Below are 24,808 nucleotides of genomic sequence, written 5' to 3' on the forward strand. Positions count from 1 at the left end.
GGACGAAGACACACACAGCGCCGGCAAAAGTAAGATGCATGCATTTAATAGAAGAAAGACGTTTCGGTTCCCGTATGCGTGAGCCTTGTTCACAATGAAGCAAGAGCGACTAAATGACTTTAAGGTCGTCCTATCACTCAATCGTTTCAGGCAGGTTACTTCCGCTCTCGCTTAGGGTGTGCCAGGCAGTGGTCTGAATCGTCAGACCACTGCCGGGCAGCCTGCCGTCAGTTGAAGCCATGGAAAGTGTCTGCCTTCCGTGGTGATGACGGAAGCATCTTCCCACTTCACCACATGGCCCGTGGACACAACCTGCACCGCGAAGGCAGTGGACGACACCTTTAAGTGCGTAGCACTTTAGGGGCCGGGCTTGTCCATCCAATGTCGCATGGTCACGCAGTGGTCAATGCAGGCCTTTTGCTGCATAAAGCAAGGCTAGCAATGCTCAAAGCCGGTGCAAAATAAAGTAACAAGGCCTAACAAACTCACAGGGTCCCTCGTGCATTATTCACCCAAGACGAGTCGAAGGCGAAAGCCTTTCTCTTCTCAGTCGATCCTGCGCCGCCGCCACCTTCCGAAAGCTTTGTGCACCTGGCGTGGTTTTGCACGGCTTCATTGATTGGCCCACCTTTGACCAAGCTACGATGTCATGTGACGACGGCATCATGTGACATGACGTCACACCAAAATTTGTGACGTCACAAATTTTTGCGATCTGTGACGTCGTGATGACGTCGTATGGTGACGTCATCACGGGATGATGATTTTTTTGCATCACTCGTGCTGTGCCTGAAACCGCGGGACGCCGATGGTGCTTGACGTCGACGGTCAATTTTCGAGTTTCATGAGGCCTTAATAATATAAACTACAGAGATGAGCTAGAATTAATCGTAATCATTTACCTAAAATCGCAAAAAACACTTCTGAAATATCCGGCTGATACTCGCGGCGATCAAGAGAGGGCGCCATTGCCTAGGCAAGCCCGCAATTGCCGAGGCGGTGGGAAATGCGAGCAAAATGACGGAAAGGTAGGCGAGTTGGTTACGGTTCATAGTGAAGTGTATGGAGCCACGCTACAACTGCATTGATACTTCTTCTTGGGCGAGTTGGTTCATATTGTAGATTAAGGGGGTAACAGCGCGAACACACACCCACAAGTGTCCGTGTCGTCTCTCTTGTGGGTGTGTGTTCGCGCTGTTACCCCCTTAATCTACACGCTAGAACAGCGCACGTCCTGTCTTTTCTCGTCCTTGTATTCGTTCTGGCGCTGCCCCATACACTTCACTATGAAGTGCGAGATTTCCAAGAAAATCGCTGGGGTGCAAGTGCTACGCAGCTCCTTATGTTCCACGAGGAGCTGCTTTGAGCGCAGGATTTAAAACTACGCCGAGACCTACACAAGAGCGACGTTAGCGCTACATTAAGCGCTGGATTTAGTGGGGTTTTTTTTTCTTCTTGACGTCAATGCAGTGCTCTCGTAATCTTCTCTTGAAATTGCCGGTTATGTAAACATATGCGCCGTCCGCGCAAGGGCGCACATGACATGCGGAAAGTTCTCCCTGGCCTTGACGTTCGCGTTCCGAGTTCCCGTGCAAAGACGAGTGAGACCGCAGGAGTGCAAAATTCTGGCGAGCGCCTCGGTGGAGCATACGGGGCCCTGTTCTCTTCGAAAAAGTTGCTCAGCTGAACTGACCGTGATCCAATAACGATGAATGAGCGCGGGCATGTCTCCATGCACGTCACTGCGTGCGTCTTCCTCCTTTGAACACGCAGACTGAGCACGTTGCAAGAGTGTCGACGCGGCCGATCGTTTTATGCAGCAAGGGTTCAGCGATCTGGACATGCATGCTGTTGCTGGGAGAACTTTCTCGTAATGTCGAGGAAAGGAGGGCGCGCTGCTAAACATGACGCACGTGCGCCGCAGGAGTGCCCTGCTTCCGGGAGGCACGGAACACCTTTTGGACGACAACATCATGGCCAGCTACGACGATCGAGGCGACGACATGGTCCCGGAGTACGACGGTGCGCCAGCTCCGGTAAGGAACCTTCATTTCCCGAGCCCGTTTACCGTTAGCCGACGTCCCGCATAGCGCTCGGGCACATTTCACGAAAGGTGATATGCCTCGGCGAGGCCTGTTTCACCAGGCCTCGCCGAGCTGTTCTAGCTCGGCGTAAAATGTCACGATACAAAAGTATAATAAACCGGCACGCGCTCCCTCTTCTGCTTTGCTCCCAGAACACGCGCGCCGATTGGTCCGCCGAATAGCGAGGGAGAGAGAGACAGACAGACAGACAGAAAGAAAAAATTCTGGCGCAAAAATATTCCCCGTGAGGCGGCGGGATTCGAACCCGCGTACCCACTATCCGAAGGCGAGCATCTTAACCCCTCGGCTATCCGGGCACGCCGACGGAACGTAGCATAATAGCTTTGTATAGTATCGTAGAACAAGGAGGACAAAAGAGAAGTGGCGGTGAGGAGGATATATGTGAGGAGCAGGGGAGAGAGTTACGCACAGTATATAAATAATGAGAGAGAAAGAAGTAGAAAGAAAGAGGAAGCAAGCGAGAAATGGAGAGACAGAGAGAAAGGCATAGAAAGACACAGAGCGGAGAGAGGGAGAAAGCAAGTGAAATATTATCAGAAACAAAGAAGACCGCCCAACTCTATAAAGGAATACAGAGAAGTGGGTTTCCCAGCGAGCGGCGACGGGCCCGTGCTTCGCTGTGCCAAGCTTTGCGCGACTTAGTGCAAGCTTTCCGAATTTTTTTAAAGGCCAACTGCGGCAATTTTTTGAGGTCATTTGCATCTCAATGAAATTCGCTGCGTACGGTCCTTTGCACGTGTCCGTCAGTTATCGGACATTACAGGCTCGAGAGATACGCAGATTATTTACAAAGAAATTTCATTGATTGCCTCTGATCGCGCACCTGGCTTCCCACAATTATTGGCGACAATGTGTGTTTGGCGTCAGTTATGGCAAAGTGACGGGACTGAGGTGCCACTGCAGCATCGGCTGTCTACAGGTCGTGTGGCCATCGCTTTGTTGGTTCGGCGCGCGATTTGCAGTTCCCTGTGAGCGATGGGTGGCAAGTAGTGTCACGTTGTCAGGGCTGGGCAGAGATACTCAGAAGAGTATTCCGGAATACAGATATCGAAATACATGAACTGGAAGCCTAAAATACAGATACTGAGATACATTTGCCTTTAACGTAACGGGATATTTCGGAGATACTTTTGCAATAAAACGAAAAAAGTACTCCGGAATATAGTTGCAGCGATACAGATACTGGAATACTTTTTTTATTTCAAGGATGCTCATACTACGCAAAGACACTTATTAGTGCAGCATAATGTTGTAATTAAAGTTACAGCGCATCGAAACGTTCAGTTCATTTATTTATTTATTAGAGTACCCTCAGCGCCATTAAGACATTGCAGGGGAGGGGGGTTGGCAAAGTACATAATTAGTAATAATGACATAATTACAAGTATCAATTGCAATAAAAGTACACTATTTCACAGCAATAGTAACAAGGATTGGATGCCGAAATCGACATACTTGGCGAACAAACTAAGCTATGCTAGATATAGCACACTTTAAGCAAATCACTCGAATCACTAATGAACACCAGTGAATTGAGAAAAAGCACACATTTATTTTGAAGATCTGCTTTGCTGAGAAGGTTGCTGTGTAGGCTTCTCAAATAGGCTGTCTTCTAACAGCGTCGGTTCAGCCTTAGCACAAGACTCACGAAAGAAAAAAAGTCTGTCTACCACTGAAGGCGAGCACAAATTCGTGTTATAGTGAATAAATATCGCCTTCATAGCCGTATTGCCCTGCAGCGTGGCGATATCTCTTCTCGGGTCATCTAGATACCGAAACACTTCTGCTCTCACTTGGGTTGCTCCGACTGTTCAGAATCCGAAGTCTGTCCCCATTTTCGGAATCCTCAGCCGTCTGACCCTGTCAGCTTCAATGAAGCTGTCACCGCCACCGACACTACCAGCACCCATTTCAGAAAGCCGCAACAGGCGAAGTCGGCTCCGGCGGTGGCGGAGCCTGCTACCACAAAAGACCGTTTCACGCATGTAATAAATTAGGAACGCACACTCACATTGGAGAGGTGGCTGAAAGCGCGTCAAAGATAGCCATCTTCTAGTCACTTCCGCCGCGACTACGGGAACTGCTATTGGAAGTGCCGCCGCTTTGAGAACTGAACGCACGCGAAGCATTGCAAAGCCTGTCCCAAGGCGGTATCCGCGCCGGGGGTCGCGAAGTAATGGCTTGCCACCCGAAAAACATTGGGCGTGCTGCACTGACCTTGAGACACAGCGACTTTCGTCGGCAGAGGCTCACAACACTGCCCCCGCAATTCTGCCGTCTGCGGCGTCGCGCACTTTACCATATGGACCATTCTGTGCTTGAGGGGAAACCATCGCCGCCCTATCTGTCGGCGACCGGCGGAGCGCCTTTGCTTGTCTTGGCACAAAAAAGAAAAAAAAACGCCATTCCCCCAATGGAAAGACGCCTCAACTCATTTCCGACACAAAATACAATGTAACGAAATACCCGTGTCCTGCATAGTATCGCGATACAGGCGATACATCGTAAATGTATTTCACTACTGAGATACAAATACATTTTTCAAATGTATCTCGATACACAAATACAGATACTCAAAAGTATCTCTGAAATACCATCGCGATACTCTTGTATCGCGATACTGCCCAGCCCTGCACGTTGTGGGCTGCATACGACTCCCCGTATAATTAATATAGCACTCGCTAAACACTCGCTGCTAACATCTCGATATTAGTGTTTTAGCTAGCAGTGTCAGCGCACGGAAAGTACGGTGGTATCCTACCGGCTGAAGAGTGCACGTGCGCGAATTTTACCATAAGGAAACACTCTCAGCAGCGTATACTGCCGGGCCCACCGTCACCCAGTCTATCCGTATACGGTAAGCTGCTAATCGTGAGAAAGGTGGCTCGTACTTGGCTTATATTACATTTCATCGATCCTATGGACGCGACATCAAACGCCGCTATCCACCAACTTTAGTTTGTCCGCAAACTCAGCGTTAGCATTTCGCCCAATCGCGGCAGTCGCAAACTTGAGCGGCCTGGACAGGTGCTGCCATCTGGCGGAGTAGTGCACAACTAGTCAAGCACATAGCTAAACAAGTGTGTCTTTACTGCATCAAAGAGGAATGACGATTTCAAATGGCATCCAAATGCATCCGAACTGCAACTGTCGTAGTGCGACAGCTCCGAGCGGCATGTGCACGTGGCACGGTCAGTCACAGATATTGGTGCGGCTGGCACGGCGTGGTCACCTTGACGCTGAGAGTCTGCTCTTCGCGGCTTTCATACTCGGCGCTGGAGGGACCGGCGTGCACTGCACGATTTATGGTTTTTACCATCTTATACGTCCCGCGAAGACAATGCTGCTCGCTTGGGTTGCACTTTTTTGCTTAATAAAATTGTTTTCCAATCTGCAGGGTATTTTACGATCAGGTCCATGACAGGAGCGTCTCAGGAACCTAGAAACATCGTTGCGATTGACATGGTAAAAAAAATATTGCCGGACTTTGCCTCCAAAAGCTCGTCTACCTGTCCTCCCATTAGTGATGCAGAACTATCGGTAAATTGACTATCGATAGTATCGATAGTTTTTTTTGAAATTATCGATAGTGTAAACAAACTATCGATAGTGCTACTATCGACAAACTATCGATAGTGCAATCGGTAGTGCCATCGTAATATTACTAGCAATATTACTGCCACGCGTGTTTATTGCTTTGTTTTGACTTATTCGGGTTTCACCCACAAAGACTGTTAGCAACGTTTGACGCAGACCGCGCCGTAATGTTTGAGAAGCTTCACAATTGTTTGAGATCATTCTGTTAAGATCACGCGCCGGACGCGAATAGTCAAGTTTATTCGAGAGCTTACGCGAGCGCCAGCGATAACGCTGGAAAGTTTGATGACTGATGTATAAAGTACGACGCGTTCCACCGATGATCAGATTACTTAACGGCTGACGACTGTTCCCGCCGCTGTCAGTGCGCAGCACGTATCGCTTTGTATCTTGAGCATTGATTTTCTGGACACAAGTTCACCCAAATAAAGAGTTCCGTATTTCCCAGTCTTGCTGCAGCATTCTTCACCGTCACAGCCACGTGACGATACTACCGATAGTGGTGTGAATAAGGATACGGTTGCTGGCCGGCCATATTGCGAAGATATTTGCGATAGCCTACTGCCAGGTTCGCTTAATGTATGAGCAAATGTCGGCAGAGGAATTAATTATTTCCGCAGTGAAAATGGCAGAATATATCCATCAATAAATTCGTATCCAAAAGCAAGCAGTTACACCTTACAATTAACTTCTTTTTTATTTCGAAATCATAAAATGCAATATCAATTTGAAGCCCCGCAGTCCCATCACATGTAAAGGCATCCTTTCCGCTACAGCTGAAGAGTACGTTTGACTTTATAATCATATGTCAGCAAAGCACTCTGGTGAAGAACTAAATCATGGCAACTTTTTTGCCCTTCAGCCTGCTCCTCCGGCTCCCCTATGTACCACGAGAGCGGGGAACCAAGTTTACTCTGCAGTGAGTCTGCGCTACTATCGATAGTACCATCGATTTTTTTACTATCGATAGCGCTATCGATTGTATTTTTCACCATCGATAGTTCGATAGTGACTCAGCTATCGATAGTATCGATAGTACCATCGATAGTTCTGCATCACTACGTCCCATGGATCAAGTCGGTTCTGGTATCCTTGCCAGTTTGTCACTTTAAAGAATATGTCACAGGAATTCTGCGAATTGTCTCGTAATACGTCAACATTTCTTGGCTCTGCTGTTACTTCGCTGTCTTCTTATTTTATGAATCATGCAAGTCTACCCATTCCTTTCGCGCTTGATTGCATAAACAGCGCGGAAGGTCAAACATCTTGCTTTTAAGATTCCCGTTATTTTTATGCATTTATATATTAGATGCGAAGTATCTTAAGGCGGAGCTCAATCCGGTGGTGGTGTGCGGCGTGACCACCCTTACTGCGCATGCGCATACCCTCTCCACACACCTCCTCTCCACTCCCCCTCACCAGTCCCCTGTCATCTACCCTCTCCCCTCTCCACTCACGCTTTCCCCTTCCCCTCTCCACACACCCTCTCCCATTCCCCTCTCCCCTTCTGAAACGCGGGCTAGACATGCCGAAATTCTCTCCTGCGCAACGCCGCGATGAGCTCGAGCGCATGCGCGTCCCCTCCTCTTCTCTCTCCTCTCCTCGCTGCCCCCTCTCGCCCGCCTGTCGACCGCGTTCCCCGCTCGCCCTGTGAGAATTAACGGCCAGGCTAGATGGAAGATACGACGCGCGTAGCGTCGCTCTTCGCGTTCCACGACGCGAGCTCGGTAGCATGCCCAACGAACGCCAACGGAACGCGATCGTGCAAGTGCTCCGGCTTCGCATCTACTCATGGTCTTTTTTAGCGGGAGATGGTGTAATTTTTAGAGGGCTTCTCACCAGGCCACATAGCAAGTTTTAGTTAGACGCTGGAAGTTGTTGTGTGGCAAATGAGGAGCATTATGCCGCAGAAGTTTTTCAAATCGGTTCATTACGAGCTGAGAAAAACAATAATTTGTGGCGGCGCGAAACCATGATGCGAGGAGGCGAGTTTCAAACCCTTGCCACTGGCCCCGTGTAGCCTTCGCAAGCCAAATCCTTTCCCTGCCCTCTTCGGCAGCGGAGCCGGAGAATCACCTGACACATACGATTGAACACGCCATGCGCATGCATGGTCACGTGCGCATGACGGGCCCGATCCATCCCCATATAGTGTACTAGAATAATGCCGAGCACGCGAGAGGCGTTCCGCGGCCGCTACCTTTCTTTTATATAGTATAGCGTGCGTGGGCGTTCTGTTTGCGTTCTGTGTGCTTCATAAGTGAGGATACTTTTGGCTCGTCAGCTCAAAATTGTCAGCTGACGAGCTGTCAGCTCAAAATTGACACGCCATGCGCTCGTCAGCTCAAAATTGTCAAACCTGGTGAGGGCCCCTCACCAGGTTTGACAATTTTGAGCTGACGAGCGCTATGCACGCACTTGGCGTTCATGATTACGTCTGCCAAAATTCGCAACGCTACGCGACGCGTAAATGGGTCAAATTTCAAGCTGAACGCTGCTTGCCCTTCTTCTCGCGGCCGCGCGCCCAGAGAATGAGGGGATCACGTACATGGTGGAATGGCCCTACGTATAGTGTACTAGAATAATTTAGCCCTACGTATAGTCGGTGACAGCCTAGGAATAAACATAAGCTCCGCCCACGAGGCCACATTGCTCATATTTGGCATGCCTCCGCGCTACAGACGAAGTAGTTTCTAAACAATGGCAATAATTTTCACGTATATCAACCTTATTTCGCAATACTGCACTAATATTGAAATAAAGAAAGCAAAGCTAGATAAAATAAATTGTGACGGCACGGAGTTCAGCGAGAGCATAACAATACATGTGTTCTTTAAATTGCACCCCCACCGCGTTCATCTCAGAGTCTATACGAAGTACTAATGTACATCTCAAAGGTGATGTTTCTGAGCAGTACCTACCATGGTATTAAAACAAAGAATGACAGATTTAACATGAAACTTCAAATAAAGGAATCGTTATTTTACGGTTTCACTGAACAAAACAGGGACATTAATCTCATTTAATAAGGTCGTTTGTAATTTATTTGCGAAACTATCGCTGCCAGTTTTCTTCACTGTCTCCTGTAACTATGGCAACTGCGACTCAAAGCGAAGTATGGCGAAGTGGTCTGAGATTGCCTTTGTGAATTTCGACTCTTGTGTTGCCGTAAATACCGCATTTGCGTCTCTATTCGCCGTGCTTGTCATCGTGTTTGAGGAAAACGGCAAGGTTTCATTAGACGTTTTGTTTCAACGAAATAAAAGCGTGTAGCGCTCACGGCGTTTAACTAGGGGGGGGGGGGGGGGGCATTGCGTGCGTTGCCGTTACGTTCACGCCAAAGTGATGTACGCGGCTAAATTGGCGTTGACTAAAGGCTTTACGTTGGATTGTTTCTCACTTCGACAACTTGCGCTGGCACTGCCATTACCCCTTAAGCCCTTCAACATTCAAGTTTTTAATTAATATATTATTTATTGATTACGTACCTGCGTCACCCCAGTGGGCATTACAGCAGGGAGGCCCACTTTTGCTGGAAGAGGGGCTCCTACCTTCTATATATGTGTGTGTCTGTGCGAACGTATAAATATATATTTACGTAGATTGTGAAGAGGCTGTCATCGGTTGCCGTAAGACCAATAGGAAAAAGATACACGCTTCTCAAAACACAGTTTATTTCTCAACGTTTCAATCCGAGGCCGATCTTTATCGAGGCAAAAGTTACGAGGCTTCCATGCGCTTTTATAGCGTCGTCTCGCTCTGACGTCGCCAACAGTAGCACGTGCTACGGCGATAATTATTTGACATTGCGTGTAGTTTGTGTAATTTATTGCTTTAATGGATGAATAAAACCTGAGAGCAGTAATAAAAGACAGAAACGGAATGTGTGCGTTTTCTTTCTTAATTTTTACTGCGGATCGCAGCGAGATTCGAGACTAATCTATACTCGGGGACAACTTTCTGTGGCAATGAACGGAAAGCTACAGAGCCACAATGCACGTATCCTACCGCTAATGAATGTAGTCCCACAATTACGTCCGTATTTTCTGCGTGAGATATATAAAATACTCCAGCATTTTCTACATGTAGCCTTTTGAGACGGAACGCAATGCACACAAGCGAGATATTTGTATTTATTTTACTTTATACGTTGCCACTTTGCGTTTTTGCGTGCTTGCAAAAGAGTCGCCTTTTACCCGTACCTTAGACGCTAAGCAGCGTTTGCGTCGAAATGCAACGCTAGCCATCACTTTCCACGGCGTTACGAGACGCGCGCCAAACCGGATTACTTCGCGTAGCAGTACATGTGCAGACGCTCCGCCCCCGTAGCTTTCCCTTCATTGCCACAGAAAGTTGTCCCCGAGTATACCTCCGTTTCGCACGCGTTCGTGTTCTCGCGCTTTGCGCTTCGTGCAAACGCCACCCTTTACAACGAAACTAATTTTCTACCGAGTTCCAGCGCTCATTAGGCTCATGTATCCTCCCGCGTCTAACTAGATGTTCACGCCGCACACCGCTAGCCTCGCGTCCGTACAAATCTCGCAGCTTTCGTGCTCAGTAATAGGTTGAAAGCACGGTGTAAGAATATTCAGGTGTTGACACTGCGCGCGCCTAAGCGGCCAGAAAATGTTCGGTCGTCGGTCCGTTGAACGGCGCGCCATCTAATGGCTTGAGGCGGAGAGCGCCCGCGAGTAGCCGAATCACGGTGGTGCTGCGTCACCGCCGCCCCGCTCGCCGTGCCCTTTCCTGTTGCTCTCTCGATTTTGCCCCTCGACGCCGCTTGGCGGATGCACATTATCCAACAAAATGGCACAAAAAAACGCACGTTATCAGCAGCATACGCGTTGCTATGGAGACGAGTGCCCCGCTTTTCGTAGCGCCCTCCAAGACGGCGCCGATTAAACTGCAAGTCATCTGATAAGAACCCGAACATTATCTGGACGCGCGTGGATTGCGGTTTCCCATGCGTTGGGGGAAGAGTGTCATCACCTGAGTATATTCTTACACCGTGGTTGAAAGCCAAGTGATGGGCGAGGGCGCATTCGGCATAACTTGCAGAGACGAAGCGCAAAGAACGCCGCCACAACACCGCTCGCGTCTCGGGAGCTCGGGCTGGTTCGGGCACGTCATGCGCTCGTGACATTGTGTGCGCATGACGTGTTCATGCGTATGCGTTATGTGATTCTCCTGCTCGCGTGCCCAAGAGGGCAGGGAAGGGATTTGGCTTGTGAGGGCTACACGGGGCGAGCGGCAAGGGTTTGCAGCTCGCCTCCTCGCATCATGGTTTCGCGCCGCTACAATGTTTTGTTTTTCTCAGCTTCTAACGGACAGATTAGAAAAATTCCTGTGGCATAATGCTCTTTATTGGGCTCGCAACAACTTCAAATGTCTAACTAAAATTCGTTACGTCACCTGGTGAGGCGCCCTTTAAGGATCAACCAAATGTTGCCTTGCCACGGTGGTCTAGTGGTTATGGTGCTCGACTGCTTACCCGAAGGTCGCTGGATCGAATCCCGGCCGCGGCAGCTGCATTTTCAGTGGAGGCGGAAATGTTTGAGGCCCGTGTACTTAGATTTAGGTGCACGTTAAAGAACCCCAGGTGGTCGAAATTTCCGGAGCCCTCCACTACGGCGTCTCTCATAATCATATCTTGGTTTTGGGACCTTAAACCCCAGATATTATTATTGTTAAATGTTGCCAGTTATGCACAGTTGTTTCCTATGGAGCACTACGCATTTCTATATAAAGTTTTCATTTCTTCAGACGTTCTACTTCTCAAGGACCACTCTCTCATTTCCAGCGCTTGCAATGTTCTAACGCTCCAATATCATGAATTGTCCAAGCGCTGTCATTTGCGACGATTTGCAAGCTGAGACAGCCAGTGATGATTCTTCGGGAGTCTAGAAGGACTCTTGACTCAACTGTGTGTCCCTCCGCCCAGTGACAACGAATACGCCGAATAGCACCGTCATGACCGGCCTCGGCGTAGGTTCCCGCCCAACAGACGGCAAGGGTATTTTCCGTCAGCATTGAAGTTTATATCATGATTACTACATTACACTTAAAATAACAAATAATATCCCCTACGCATTCGCAGCCTTAACAGTCTGTTGGATTCATTAGGTTTCTTTAAAGGAATGGAAGAAACAAATCTTGACAAATCATACCCCTTCATAGCGATTGTATCAAGTTAGCCGAAACGCCGTCACAACCGGTTATCTCGTATTTTTTTTTATTTTTTTTTTTTGCACGAACGCCGACCGAAGCCGTGCGCGGGCCTTGAGGAACGAAATGGAGTATAATAATTGGCTTGGCGATGCGCTTACGGTAAGGAGACGCTACGGAGGACAGACTGCAAAGAACACAGGACACAGTTTAACAGAACGTCCCGAGTTCTTTGTAGACTATCCTTCGTAGCGTCTCCCAACCGTAAGCGCATCGCCAAGCCACCATGAACCAACTAGCCCCTTTCGTCGCATTACTTGGCTTGCCCATTTGCTGACACTTCTGTCGAAGCATTGTAACGTAGATGCGCTGAGCGAAATGCAAAACGAGGAACGTAACAAGAGGACAGGACTAGTGGTGCGTAACTGTCGAAGCAGTGAATCGAATTAGTATATGTGATAAATGGTGCATATCCTTTGTGGGCGGACACATATGAAAATAGAGGCTAGGCGGCGCATAGCCTTTCGGCTGTAGCAGGGGTGCTTGTTGAACGGCAGAAAAGATGGCAATTCGGAAGCCTTTGTCTCACTTGACCCTCAGAGCAGCTGCCTGTCCTAAGTAAGTTTTCCTGAGCAGCAATATTGTTCGGCTTTCCGTCAGCCTGCTTTACCGATCGCTTTCATTTCCTTTGCGGGGTTTCACTTCGTGAAACACGCGAGTGATCGAGGAGTATGTTCTTTAGAAACGCCCGACTCACTGTGGTCCACCGACATGGTCTTTGGTGCCTGTCACTTTTTACTGGCACATGGACTTCCATCACGTGTTGTGTGCTACCAGTTTTCGATCGAGGTAGCTTGCACCAATCACTGCTAACACCACCTTGCCACCGCAGGCGCTGTTGGCCAAGGACACACGTCCCGCTTCGACGACGCTGCGAAGTCATCATGGGCCGCACATCCTCCCCCACTGGGAGGCGGCCAAGAGGGAGGTTGACAGCGTTCACCAAACGCCTCGGGAATTGCCCTCCCACCAGACGGCGCTCACGGAGATCAACAATAGGAATAACAACAACCCGTCCCGGGAATGCCACTTGGCACCGACCCCTAACAACGAGGTACGCTGCATTGGACGCCAAGGTTGTAACTGCACCTCCTCGACGCGAGATTGCTGCATTAAATTGAATTGAAAACAGCTTTATTAGGTCCTGCAGAACCCGGCTCAGTCCCACGTAGGGAGCCGCAAGCCGAGCCTGCCGGCCATTTCTTCTAAATATTCCATGAAAAAAAATGTGCCTTATCAGGTTATGCAGTCCGTACAGGAGAGGACAAATGTCTCTGAGCTGTGTGTGGAAAAACACGCGCCAGAGTAGAAGCTGCGGTAAGATTAGCTAGTGTCCGTCAACTGTTCGGAATTAATAGATACCTGAAAATTTCTTAGACGTGCTCGCACCACGCTTACCTGTGCTTGTCCAGGAGCTGACAGCAGACGTCGGCGATTGAAGCATGCATCGATAGGCCTCGTACAGGGGATACAAATTAGGCTTGTAAATGCCGTGGCCAAATGAAGCGCTAACACGAAAAAAAAATGTTTTCAGTGGCTTAGCTCGGTTATGCCAGGATATACGTAGCGTTAGCAAAGGTTCAGCTGAATATTCTTAGCTTTCCAGATTGTCTAGGATTATTAGCCTTCTTCTGTTCATTCTTCGTACGCTGAACCGCTAATTTCCAGGCAACTACTTCGGCATCCGATGAGATAAGCTTCTCGGCTCTTCTATGCCGTCGAGCAGCATTTGCGCTCTCCTTCTCCATGGCGTTACCCACCTGCAAACGCTAGTCACAGGCGCTATCAAGCGGCCCCAGCGCGGTGTGAGGCGGCGACTGCACACGAAGGCGAATACCTGCGCGCGCGCCGGCGCCACTGTGTCTATGGCTACGACGTCACTCCTCTCGAATGCGTCGCAGACCAGCAGCGGCGAGCCGCGCGCGGCGGTGGCGGAGTCTGCGCGCGCGCCGGCGCCAGCGTGTCTGCCGCGCCTACGATGCCACTCCTCCCGAACCACCAGCAGCGGCGAGCCGTGCGCGGCGGTGTCAGGGAGCGCGTGAGATGCCAGCTCCGGTGACCGAGCTGTATTACATCACTGATCCTCGCGCATGCGCGGCACGGCTCATGAAAATCCACGCAAAATTGGCTCCGGCTAGGCAAGTGTAGCTAACGCTACAAAAGACGAACAGTTTCCGCAAGCGGTAACTCGAGCGCATAATCTCGCGTCAGTAATCAAAATATTATTTGGACACCACAGTAGAGAGAAACATAAAGAAAAAAAACTGAAAACACCTGTTTTAGTTAGCCTTGCCTTGTCCGTGTATCAGCTGTCCTTGAATGTACGTATTTTACAAACGTAAAAATGATACGCAAAGCGAGTAACTTGATTTACAAAATCTCGGCGATGAATTAAGAGTGTCTCGGCTGCATCATTGACGGCCTTCCCACGTTGCTGTATTGCGGTTAGTTTGCCAACATACATTGCCCATTGCTCTCGGAAAAATACGATCGCCAAAGCAACCGTGGAAGTCGCATGAGATAGTCATCAGTTAACATCTAGGCATCAGTTAGCATCGCTCCAACATAGATGACAAGAAACATTTCAAAACACTACTGAAGTTCATCTACTTTCTCGAAAGACTTAACGGAAATTTTTTTAATAAAAACACATAGCATAACGAGCCATCCCTTCATAGAAACGCGTCGCGTTAGCTTGAACATACCCGGTGTCACTACATTTCCATGAGGACAAGTTAAGCGAAAACATCGTCAGGAAATCCGCTGCTCAGGCGGTGGATAACCGAGCCTATACATCAGCGGTGTAAATTGGAAACGGTAATTCCTTTCCTTGAGCCAAATGTTCATTCATTTGTTGACAATTCGCTTGTCGTTTTGGTGCCCTTTGTCATCCCTTGCAGTATGCATGCTTGAAATTACGCCTGCTTCACCTGCTGTGTGTCGTCTCTGTCCTCGCAGAAACTGGCAAAGGACAAGAAAGCAGATGTGTCGTCTGGTGCCGAGAACGTGGACGAAAGACCTCAACCGGCGCCTCGCATCATAGTCGACACTGGCACTGCCTCGGCACGGGATAGCCCGTCGCGCGAAGAGCGTTCCTTGAAGAGGCCGCAGCTGCCGCGTCTGCACATCGGCGCGACCGCAAACCTTCCCGACATGGTAGCTAACGTGGGCCCCCAAGAAGCTGCCGCGCAGCCAGACACTGTCGATCTGTCTAAAGGACCTTCGCCCCTGGACGAAGTGCTGCAGATCGCAGCTGCCAAGCAGCAGCTCCCGCAGTCAGTGAGCACACCTCCGACAGACCCCAAGGCCAGCAACCAGGAACAGCGTCAGCAGCACCGGAGGCTGCACCGAAGGCCGTACCACCGAGACGTCTCGCTGACGCAGTTTGCGATGGCTGACGACGACAACATATCCGCGATGCAGCAAGTCACCAAGGGAGCCGCGGCGGCCATGACGCTCGCCTCCAAGTGGCAGGCATCTTTCGACGACAGCGAGGAGACCGACCACGACGAAATGGACGAAAACGCGCCTCTCGCCTCGCCCGACCACCGGGCGGTCAAAAGGGACTCGTCCGCTTACGCCCTGGACAAGATGGCCGGAAGGCCCGCAGCCAAGCACACCGACGACGAGAGAAGAAAGAGGCTCGAGGAAGGCCGCATGGTGATACAGGAGGATGCGAAGAAGCCCGTTCGCCGTGCCATCTCGCAGCCGGCCGACTACCGCATCACGCTCGCGGGCTTCCCTCTGCAGGGTCCCGTACCTCTGGGGTTGGCGCGCGTCTGGAGCTGCCCGTCGATGGGCCAGCACATCCGGTCCCACCTTCAGCCACCGCTCAGGCAGCAGGCTTCATTTGACGACAACGTCTACGAGGTGGACGTGGCTCGGAACGTTGCTGCTCGGTGCAGTGAGGACGCCGAGGAACGCCGAGCGTCGCTGCCTTCCATTCATCTGCGGACGCCCGAAGAAGAGAAAAAGGAGCCCGCAACCTCGCACGTGAGGGAGGAGTCTGTCACCGAAAGCCGATCCGTACAGCGGTCAGCGAGCGCCAGCGGCGTGCCTGCACCGAAAGGGATCCTTAAGAAGCCCTGCATGGAAAGGTCGCCCTCGCTCGGAAGCCGCCGGGACGACTTCTCGACGCCCGGACATCAGGCGGACCAGACTTCGCGAACGTGGGCAAACCACGTTCTCACACGGATGCACTCGGACGAGCCTTCCATCTACTTCGACGCGCCGGCGGCGCCGTCGATATCGCGTGAGGACCGATGGTCTATGGGCAACATCGGTGAGGTGTGGCGGGCCTGCAGGCGGTCGGGCACAGATGCCGATGACGAGAACTCCAAGGACGAATATGAGACGCCGCCGCGAGACGACCACGTGTCAGTGATCAGCCTCTGCGAGCTGCCTGAGGCCTTCCGGCTCATGGGACTTCACGACGCGCCTCCCACGAGGCGAGAGTCCACGCCCGACGAACGGCTGCATAGGCCCGCTTCGGTGAGGAGAAAGAAAAATCAGTGAGCGTCCCAGAAGCACTTTGTTCCACATGCACCATATGAGTAGTATCCAGGGGCGTATCCACGTTAGGGCACACCGGGCCCGTGCCCCCCCCCCCCCCCCGAAATTTTTTTTGCCATAGCATACAGAGCAGAAAATGACATTCGACCACATCTGCCTGCTCGTCCCCACTACAGATCAAGGAGGTGCCCCCCCCGAAAAAAATTTCTGCCTACGCCCCTGGTAGTATCAACAATCACGTGTGATGATATCGGTTCTAAATAGAAATTCGTGGGTTTATAAACCGCATGACCCTCTAGAAAATGTAGTTTATTTCATGTACAAAAAGAACAAAAGGAGTGAGAGAAATAACTCTCACGCTTCAACTCGGTCAGGGAACTGTTAAGGTGTCCAACTAGCACTGAAAAATGCGAGAAGGTCGCTGGAATGAGGAACCTTACAATGGTGAACAAATGCATGCATTATGGCACAACACTTCCTGATTTTCTTTCAGCGAGGAGGCGCTGTGAGACGCTTTAGTAGATGGTTGCAGAGATATTTTGACAGTGTGTTTTTGTTTGACGCCAGCGCAAACAAATCTATGCGAACATGCGTGTGCTGCCCTGGATACTAAACCAGCTATGTTGTACTTAACAAAATACTTCACGGCCGCCGCAAGAAGACCAGAAAATGTTAATTGCTTGCATTTGCAGCAGGGCTGCTTCTGTCAAGTCGCCAGCTTGGTCGACATCGCTCAACATTACGCATACAAAGACACATCAAATGCGAAAGGTGGGAAAACAACCGGCAGGTAGATATCCAGTTTGCACCCGCTCTTTAAAAGGCGAGAAGAGAGGCACAACCTTCGTAGGAAAATAGTACGCAAGGATTCCCAAAGTGCACCTTGCATATAGCGGAAAAGTTTGAATTTTTCTGACCTAATGCTCTAACTAAAGATATAGTATAGATTACCAACAATGCATGCAACAAAGACGAGAATTATGTAGCACTTCAGTCGTTCCTTTTTTTCGTTGTGCAGTCTTTCTTGTCCATGAGGCTTTGCTGAAATTGACTTTTGTGCTACCGTTAAAGTGCAGGAGTTTTTATACATGAGGGCATCCTTTTCTAAAATAAGTCGACCATCCAATGTGCCAGCTCAGTGGATGCCGTGTTGGCCGGCTGCTGACCCGAAAGGAGCGGCTTCGATGCCGGCTGCGGCGGTTGCGTTTCGCGAAGAGCTGAAGGTATTGCCCGATGTCGGCGCACGTGGTCGAAATTGTATGGAGCCTTTCATTATGGCGTCTCTCATTGTCACTTTGGCACGGAAATATTTTACCCCAGCTGAAATGACACGGTTGAGACGAACTAACAAGAACTCGTTAATTATGTTAATTACGCCTGCGCTCAATTCGAGAGATCCATCGTCAAATTTTAAAGGCGACACCGATCGCAACTTCCATCGCAATTCCCATCGCAACCAGGCGCGCAGGGAACGCAGGCACTCTGTTACGTCAGGCCGGAACTACCCGCGACAAGGAAGTGACGAAATTTTGTGCAAAGCGGCAAGTCACTTCACTTGCACCAGCGGATCGCCTTACCTTTGCGCGTGGTGTTTGCTGCTTCTCTGTTTCTTTCAATCTGTGCGCAAGAAAACAGCAACATCGACCTTGTCTTTGTCTGTGAAGCATTAAACTCGGGGCAGCCACTGCGGCGCTTCTTTTAGCAGACAGGCGAAAGAGTGTTTCGCGCCTGTGTTCACAGAGACAATCAAACATTACTGTACGGCCAGGCGTGCGTTCTCACCGCTTAGAGGTGGATGACTTCCTTATTCCAGGTAACCATGGCTTGCAGCCGACACTGGAGCCCTGTCCGCCAGCCGAAGCTCGTAATTTAAGAAATTAACCGATAAGCATCACACATCGCACCGTTCATAATTTAAGAAAAAAAAAAACAGATAAGCATCACACATCGCACGGTTTATAATTTAAGAACGAAACAGATAAGCACAGTACCTTTTGGGATAGCACGTTTTGGGAGAAAGTCAGATAAGCATCACACATCGCACCCAAAGAATAAGCGTTCTACTGGTGTATTTCAGTATGGTTACCGCTTGCCCCATCACGGTGGTCTAGTGCTTATAGCGCTCGATTGCTGCCCCGAAGGTCGCGGAATAGAATACCTGCCGCGGCGGCTGCGTTTTCGATGGACGTGAAAATGTTTGAGGCCCGTGTACTTATATTTAGGTGCACGTTAAACAACCCCAGGTGGTCGAAATTTCCGGAGCCCTCCACTACGGCGTCGCTCATGGTCATATCGTGGTTTTGGGACGTTACACTCCAGATATTATTATTAATGGCTGCCTATTTTCCTAACCACATTTTGCTTCGGCGCGCCTTCATTCAATTTCTACACTTCCATGTCACGTGTTGTTCCCGTCTTCAGTAAGAGCGAGGCCGCGTTTCGTGCGCACCGGGCGCCGTGACTTACAATATCGCCCTTAAAACCTGATTATTATTATCATGATTTACTTGAAACTTTCGCTATTTAAAAAAATAGGTATGCCATAAATTGGCACGCACCACAACTTTCTCATATAAACAGCTGCCCTCAAGTAAATAATTAAAAAGTAGGGGTGTGCGAATAGTCAAGTTGCGAATTCGAATCGAATAACTTGATTGGACTTTCGAATAGCCAGTATTCGAAGCTTCGAATAATTCGAAAGGGCGAATATCTAAAACGCGGCAAAGGCCACTGCTGCAACTTGGTTAGAGTGGGGTGGCTAAAACTAACGCTAACGTCGTTACAGTAGGCCTTTCGTTGAAACTTTCATCGATATCCTGGTTTAAAAGGGAGCGCATGTTTATTCTAAAGACTATTATGTCACTTCCGCTCGTAAAAAAAAAAAAAAAAACACGCGTAAGAACTGTCAAGCCCTTCCCCACTTCTTATCCGAAACGAAGGCACGGACTTGTTGCGTAGTTCGGTTGCATATGGCGCAAGCACCGTAAAACGTCCCGACTTTGGCCCGCGAAACCCTCTGCGATTGGCTTCACATATGAAAATTTAAATTTGTTGACGCCGTGCAGTCGCCACTGCCGCACAACCTAGCTTGGAGCTGCACATTATCCAGGTGTCTTCCCATTCCTGCTACTGAGGTGCCCAGTGAACGCATGTTTTCAACCGCAGGAAACAACGTAACATCGCGGCGAGAGAGCCTGAAGAAAGGTCATGTGGAACAGATTGTGTGTCCGCATGACTATTTGTAGTCTTTCGGTAGCAGTCACTCACCGCATTATGTGCTCAAGGACAAGGTCAGATTTCCTTACTTTGTCGTTTCTTTCAATTTTCAATAAAATCGTTTCTATTCGATATTCGATATTTTTGACCACTATTCGGCACTATTCGATCCGAATTCGATTCGAGATGACATTTCGCTATTCGCACACCCCTATTAAAAAGTTAATTAACGAGTTTCTGTTAATTACTCGCGCCAATGTTATTGTAGTTGCGGCAGATATTTCGACCTCGATAGAGATTTCGTGTGCAAGAACGACAGGAGCCTGACCGTCATACAATTTTTATAAAATATCTGCATTGCATAAAAAACGTACGGCAGCTGAGGATACTTTTGGCGCAAATCGAACGAGGACACACACCACAAAAGAACGGAACGGGCGCCGAACTTCCAACTAATTTATTTCCACAGCGGAAAGACGATTTTATAGCACAAGCCGAACCACATGATGAGTGCGCGCGCTCTTTTGTGTTGTGTGTCCTCGTTCGATTTGCGCCAAAAGTGTCCTCAGTTATGAACCAGTACCAACGAGCTCAAACCAGAATTCTGCTAGTACGGCAGCTCAACTACTGCGAAACCTGAGGATATGCGTAGCACAGGCACCATGAGATTCCCGTTCGTAGAGGTCCCACTGCCCCGTTTATCAAAGCGTCGATGACGCCAATGTTTGCGGTAAGCATGTAGGGTTTCCCCGGCACGAGTAGAATGTTTTTAGGGATATTCACAATTTCGCTGTGTGATATGGGTGCTGTTTTTGCTGCGCTTTATCGACTTTCTGCTTGTTACGGCAGCTGAGACGCGCGTCGTCTGCAGCGAGTTCCGTGAGGCTGTTTCCCCCATCACATGTAGCGACGCAGCGCCGGCGAAGCGTAGGGGCAGGGACATTCGCTCGCTCGGCGAGGCGGTGGCGCCCTCTCTTGCGCGGCCCCGGAGGCAGCAGCAGGTTTCCGAAATGTTCTCAGCAATTTTATATAATTATTGCGATTACTTCTAGGTTATTTCTGTTAATTATATTGTTTTAGACCTCGTTCGTTCAAGTGAACCTGATTTTGAGCATTCCTAGCCTTGTAATGGCCTGTATTGACGCTTTACTGCGAGCGTTATCACGCCACATGAAATGCATGGATGCACGACAAGCTGGGCACCTGAAGTTCTCGACACTTAAAAAAGAAACAGCCTGTTTTACTGTGCGAGTGCTATGTTCGTGCTACGTATGGTATTATTAGTCTCATTTTAGTGCATGGTGTATGCTTGCCCCAAAAATGTCGCATATGCGTATCTTCTGAAGGGTAGAAGAAGTCTTTTATTTTTCACAAAGGAAATGGGTGATCGAGGGGTCGCTTCTTTCATTAGAGGCAACGCAATCAAACCAAGAGAGCGTGAAGCTAAGGCAAGTACAGGGGACGGCTCGTGTGCTTTAGCAATCGTGATTGTGACTTAAGTGTAAAGGAATTAGTCGCTGAAGAAGCAGACTACCGCGTGTAGGCACAATGCGTTGTCCATGCGGGACGTTTAACAATGTGAAATGAAACGCACTGTTTCCGTCGTCTAGTGAGGCACCTTCCGGGGCTTGTGCTGTCCTTCCAAGATAATTTGTAAAGATTGTCTGAAATAACGAACCAATAAACCTTTAAACGGTCAGCGACAAGGGGGCTGTGTCGCCATACCTTTCACAACGTTTCCAGATAAGTGAACATTCAGTGGACTACGAAGCTGTAGAGCCGGGTTTACCTTGACCAAGAGCAACTTTTGACAGCCTGGGCGTATTGATGATAGTGGTTTGAGGTTAGCTTATTTCTGCAACCCATAAGTGAGAAGGAAAAACCTTTTTTGTGCGCACAACGTTTGAAGAAATCAAGGATACAGAATAGATCGCATGTGTGGTACAATGCCTGTACCCTTCTCTTCTGCGCACACAAAAAAAGGTTTCCCGTAATAATATCCGCTTGGTTTTCACCTGCCGAACCCTCGATATGGTTGTGACGCACGCAGCACGGGGGGACTCCGGATTCATTTGGTGTTGTGACCACATCGAAATACGGCTGGCGTGGCCCGTAGTCAAACCCGCGCCCTCTAGCTTAGCAGCGCGACATGCCAAGAAGCCGCGGCAGGTTTTTTCTTGTCAGAGACGTATTACCAACTAGCTCAAGCATTGTTGCCATAAGGGAGCACGGCGCAGAGTCTTTGTGGAGAGGAGAAAGGGGAGTGAAGGGAGACATCTCGAGATGTCCCCATTACAACAACTGTTGGGCACTGCAAGTTGAACACAGTGCCTGATGTGGACGCGCTAACGAAGCGACCATCGCTGTCTCTCTGCAGGTGGGCAGCAGCGAAGAGCTTCCCTCGCGAATTCCGGTGGCCAGGCGAAGCATACTGGCGCGGCGCCGGCCAAAATCCATGATCGAGCAGGGCTCCCTGGACGCCTCGCGCGAGGTGCAGCGCAGCAACTCGGCCGGACTGGTGGTCAACGGACGCGCCAGGCACCCCGGCGAGCGCTGGGGTGGAATACTCCATGTTCCCGTGGTCGTCGAGGTGAGCTGAAATAAGTGGCCTGACATTCATTCAATTCCTTTTCTCCCGAGGACTTGTTAAACAAAAATGTAACCGATGACAATACAATTACTTCCATACAAAATTAATTGTGTAACGTTGTTAATATTGCCACACGAAAAAGAAAAGTGATGAAAGACTTAAGAGAAAACCTAGAGGACGCTTGAGCTTCGCCTTCAAGAGTAGACGGGTCCCGTGCGCACTGCCTTCAAGCGTGCCGCAAGAAAAGAACGTTTGTGCGCGTAACATTCGCCATTTCAAACTATCCTAGAATTCCTCCTTCGACTACAGCTGCGAAATGCCCACTACGCCACAATTCTTTATTTTGAAAATTTGCGGATCGAGTGCCCACTACGCATCCGTAAGGTGTCAAACGCGTCTGTGCAGCTGCACATTTTGTAATCATGGACCGCTTTAAACCGCCTACACGTTGCGCAATTCACGTGCTTTGACGCCTGGTGCGACTCCACGGTGCTGTCACGCAATATTACACGCGTTATGTTTACTCGTCGCACAACATGACCTTCTTATAGCGTTCTTTAACCAAGCAATTTCAAGCATTGGCGTGACTCCTTCGTAGAACGCCTACTTCCCACGCAAAAGCCCTGGTTTCAATTCTCACTCAAACCGAACATTTTTATTATTTATTTATTTGCATCTATGGAATTTCCGCTCACGGACAACAGCGATTTTCACTCAGAACCACCAACGCCGCCGCCGACAGCGGAATTTCTGCGAAATGAGCTGTTTGATGCTGTCGCTTTAAAATAATCTATTACTTGTACGATTTTATGTGCGAAGCATTCATGTGGCTACATCTACCAGAAAAATCGTTAATGGCTTCAACTTGGACGCCTCAGATGCAAAGGCGCACGCCAGTGGCACAGCTGGTTTGGGGGCTTGTAACCCACCGAATTTTTAAACAGCGAAACTGTTTAAGCTAGCCGTAATGTGTCCGACCCTATCTAGAAAAATAAACGGCTATGTGCCACAGAAATTGGGTAACAAATGGGTATGATGTGCAACCGACATTTGGGCGACCTATCAGAGAACTGTCATCATAAGCTGATATGTGCCACAGAAGGTGGGTAAATCCCACAGCTCACCACCGGTCCACCAAACAAGAAGGCGATAGTTGGCCCCATAGGCTAGCCCCCTCCTCCCCCCCCCCCACCACCACCACCACTACCACCACTACTGAGAAAAGGTAGGGGGGCGGAGCCCCCCTACTTTCGATTGTGGTCACTGTCGGCTGCACGCTGGCAAAGCACCAATTCAGGAGAAGTTGAAGAATTCAACGGGCATGGCGCAAACATAAAAACATGTCAGTGCTTCATTGTAATATCCGCAGCATAAAGAAAAACTTTGACCAGCTACTAATCTATTTATCCCAACATTCGTTTCAATACGACGTCATCGCAATAACAGAGACATGGCTTAAAGAGGATGAGTACATGAATATACCTGTATATGCGATGCTGTCACAGCCAAGACCGCATGCGGCACGTGGCGGTGGAGTAGCCATGTTTATCAGGAACGAACTCAGTTTCCAGCGTATAAATGATATCTCGAGCACTCAACAATCTGCTGAAATGTTATTTGCAACAATTGAATGTGGTGTTGTAGCTGGTGTAGTTAATCGCCCCCCAGGTTATAACGTAGATGACTTCATATCCGTCATGGAAAGTGCCCTGATTCACTGTGTAACCTCGTATTCCCAAATAATAATCTGTGGTGATTTCAATATAGATCTGCTTAAAGACCAATGTCATGACTACTTGTTCCTCCTGCAATCATTCAATCTTAAAAATGTTATAACAAACACGTTTCTCGGAAAATTCTGGCTCACTTATTGATCACACGCTGTGCAGTCTGCACACTAACGTAGAAGCAGGTGTTTATGAGTATGCAATTGCTGATCACCACCAGACTTTTCTTTTCATGCCACAATCGTACTTACATCCAACTCGTAATACCGAAAAAGTGGTCCCGAGATATAACACACGCGTTAATTATTCGGAAGTAAGCACCCTCTTGCAACACACTTGTAAAAGTCTACGAAAGCAGTGCGCCTTCGGTAGTTTATTGATGCTACATCATCGCCATCTTCTCTTCTTTCTTCTCTTCCCCCTTCCTGTTCATGGTCGCTTCACTTTGTCTTTGTCGCTGTGGTGCTGCGGTTATGCTAAGCTTGCAGAATATTATATCCTCCCAACCGTCTGTCTTCATCCCTCCTGGGATGGTACGGGAGAACATTTCCTATCGAAGCTTCTTCTGTTTTTCCTCTCAGGCCTTGGTAGTACACAGTCTTCAAAATTCCTTGTTGTTTTGCCGTTTTGGGCACTCTGAAAGGGCCGATGAACGGAAATTTTGCATCGAGACCTTTGCGCACCAGAATCATGTCTCCAGGCATAATATCCGGCATCTTTGCCATGTGTCGTTTGCAGTGGCGTAAATCCATCAAAACAACAGGGGGGGTCCCGGACTTTGCATGGCAGCCATCTTGATTATTAGAAATGTGCATTTTATTTTACACAAAAATGAA

At 49.2% G+C, this 24,808-nt stretch overlaps 1 protein-coding gene across 1 annotated transcript in view; it reads left to right on the plus strand.

Moving 5' to 3' along the window:
* The window catches only part of LOC119375574 (uncharacterized), a 198,155-nt gene that overhangs the window by 137,621 nt on the left and 35,726 nt on the right, over positions 1–24,808 (plus strand). The window contains exons 8-11 of the mRNA XM_037645788.2: positions 1,925–2,036; positions 12,760–12,981; positions 14,886–16,418; positions 22,033–22,245. Coding sequence (XP_037501716.1) covers positions 1,925–2,036; positions 12,760–12,981; positions 14,886–16,418; positions 22,033–22,245 — 2,080 coding nt within the window. The remainder of the gene's footprint in view (positions 1–1,924; positions 2,037–12,759; positions 12,982–14,885; positions 16,419–22,032; positions 22,246–24,808) is intronic.

This window comes from Rhipicephalus sanguineus, chromosome 11, assembly GCF_013339695.2.
Source record: "Rhipicephalus sanguineus isolate Rsan-2018 chromosome 11, BIME_Rsan_1.4, whole genome shotgun sequence".
NCBI lineage: Eukaryota > Metazoa > Arthropoda > Arachnida > Ixodida > Ixodidae > Rhipicephalus > Rhipicephalus sanguineus.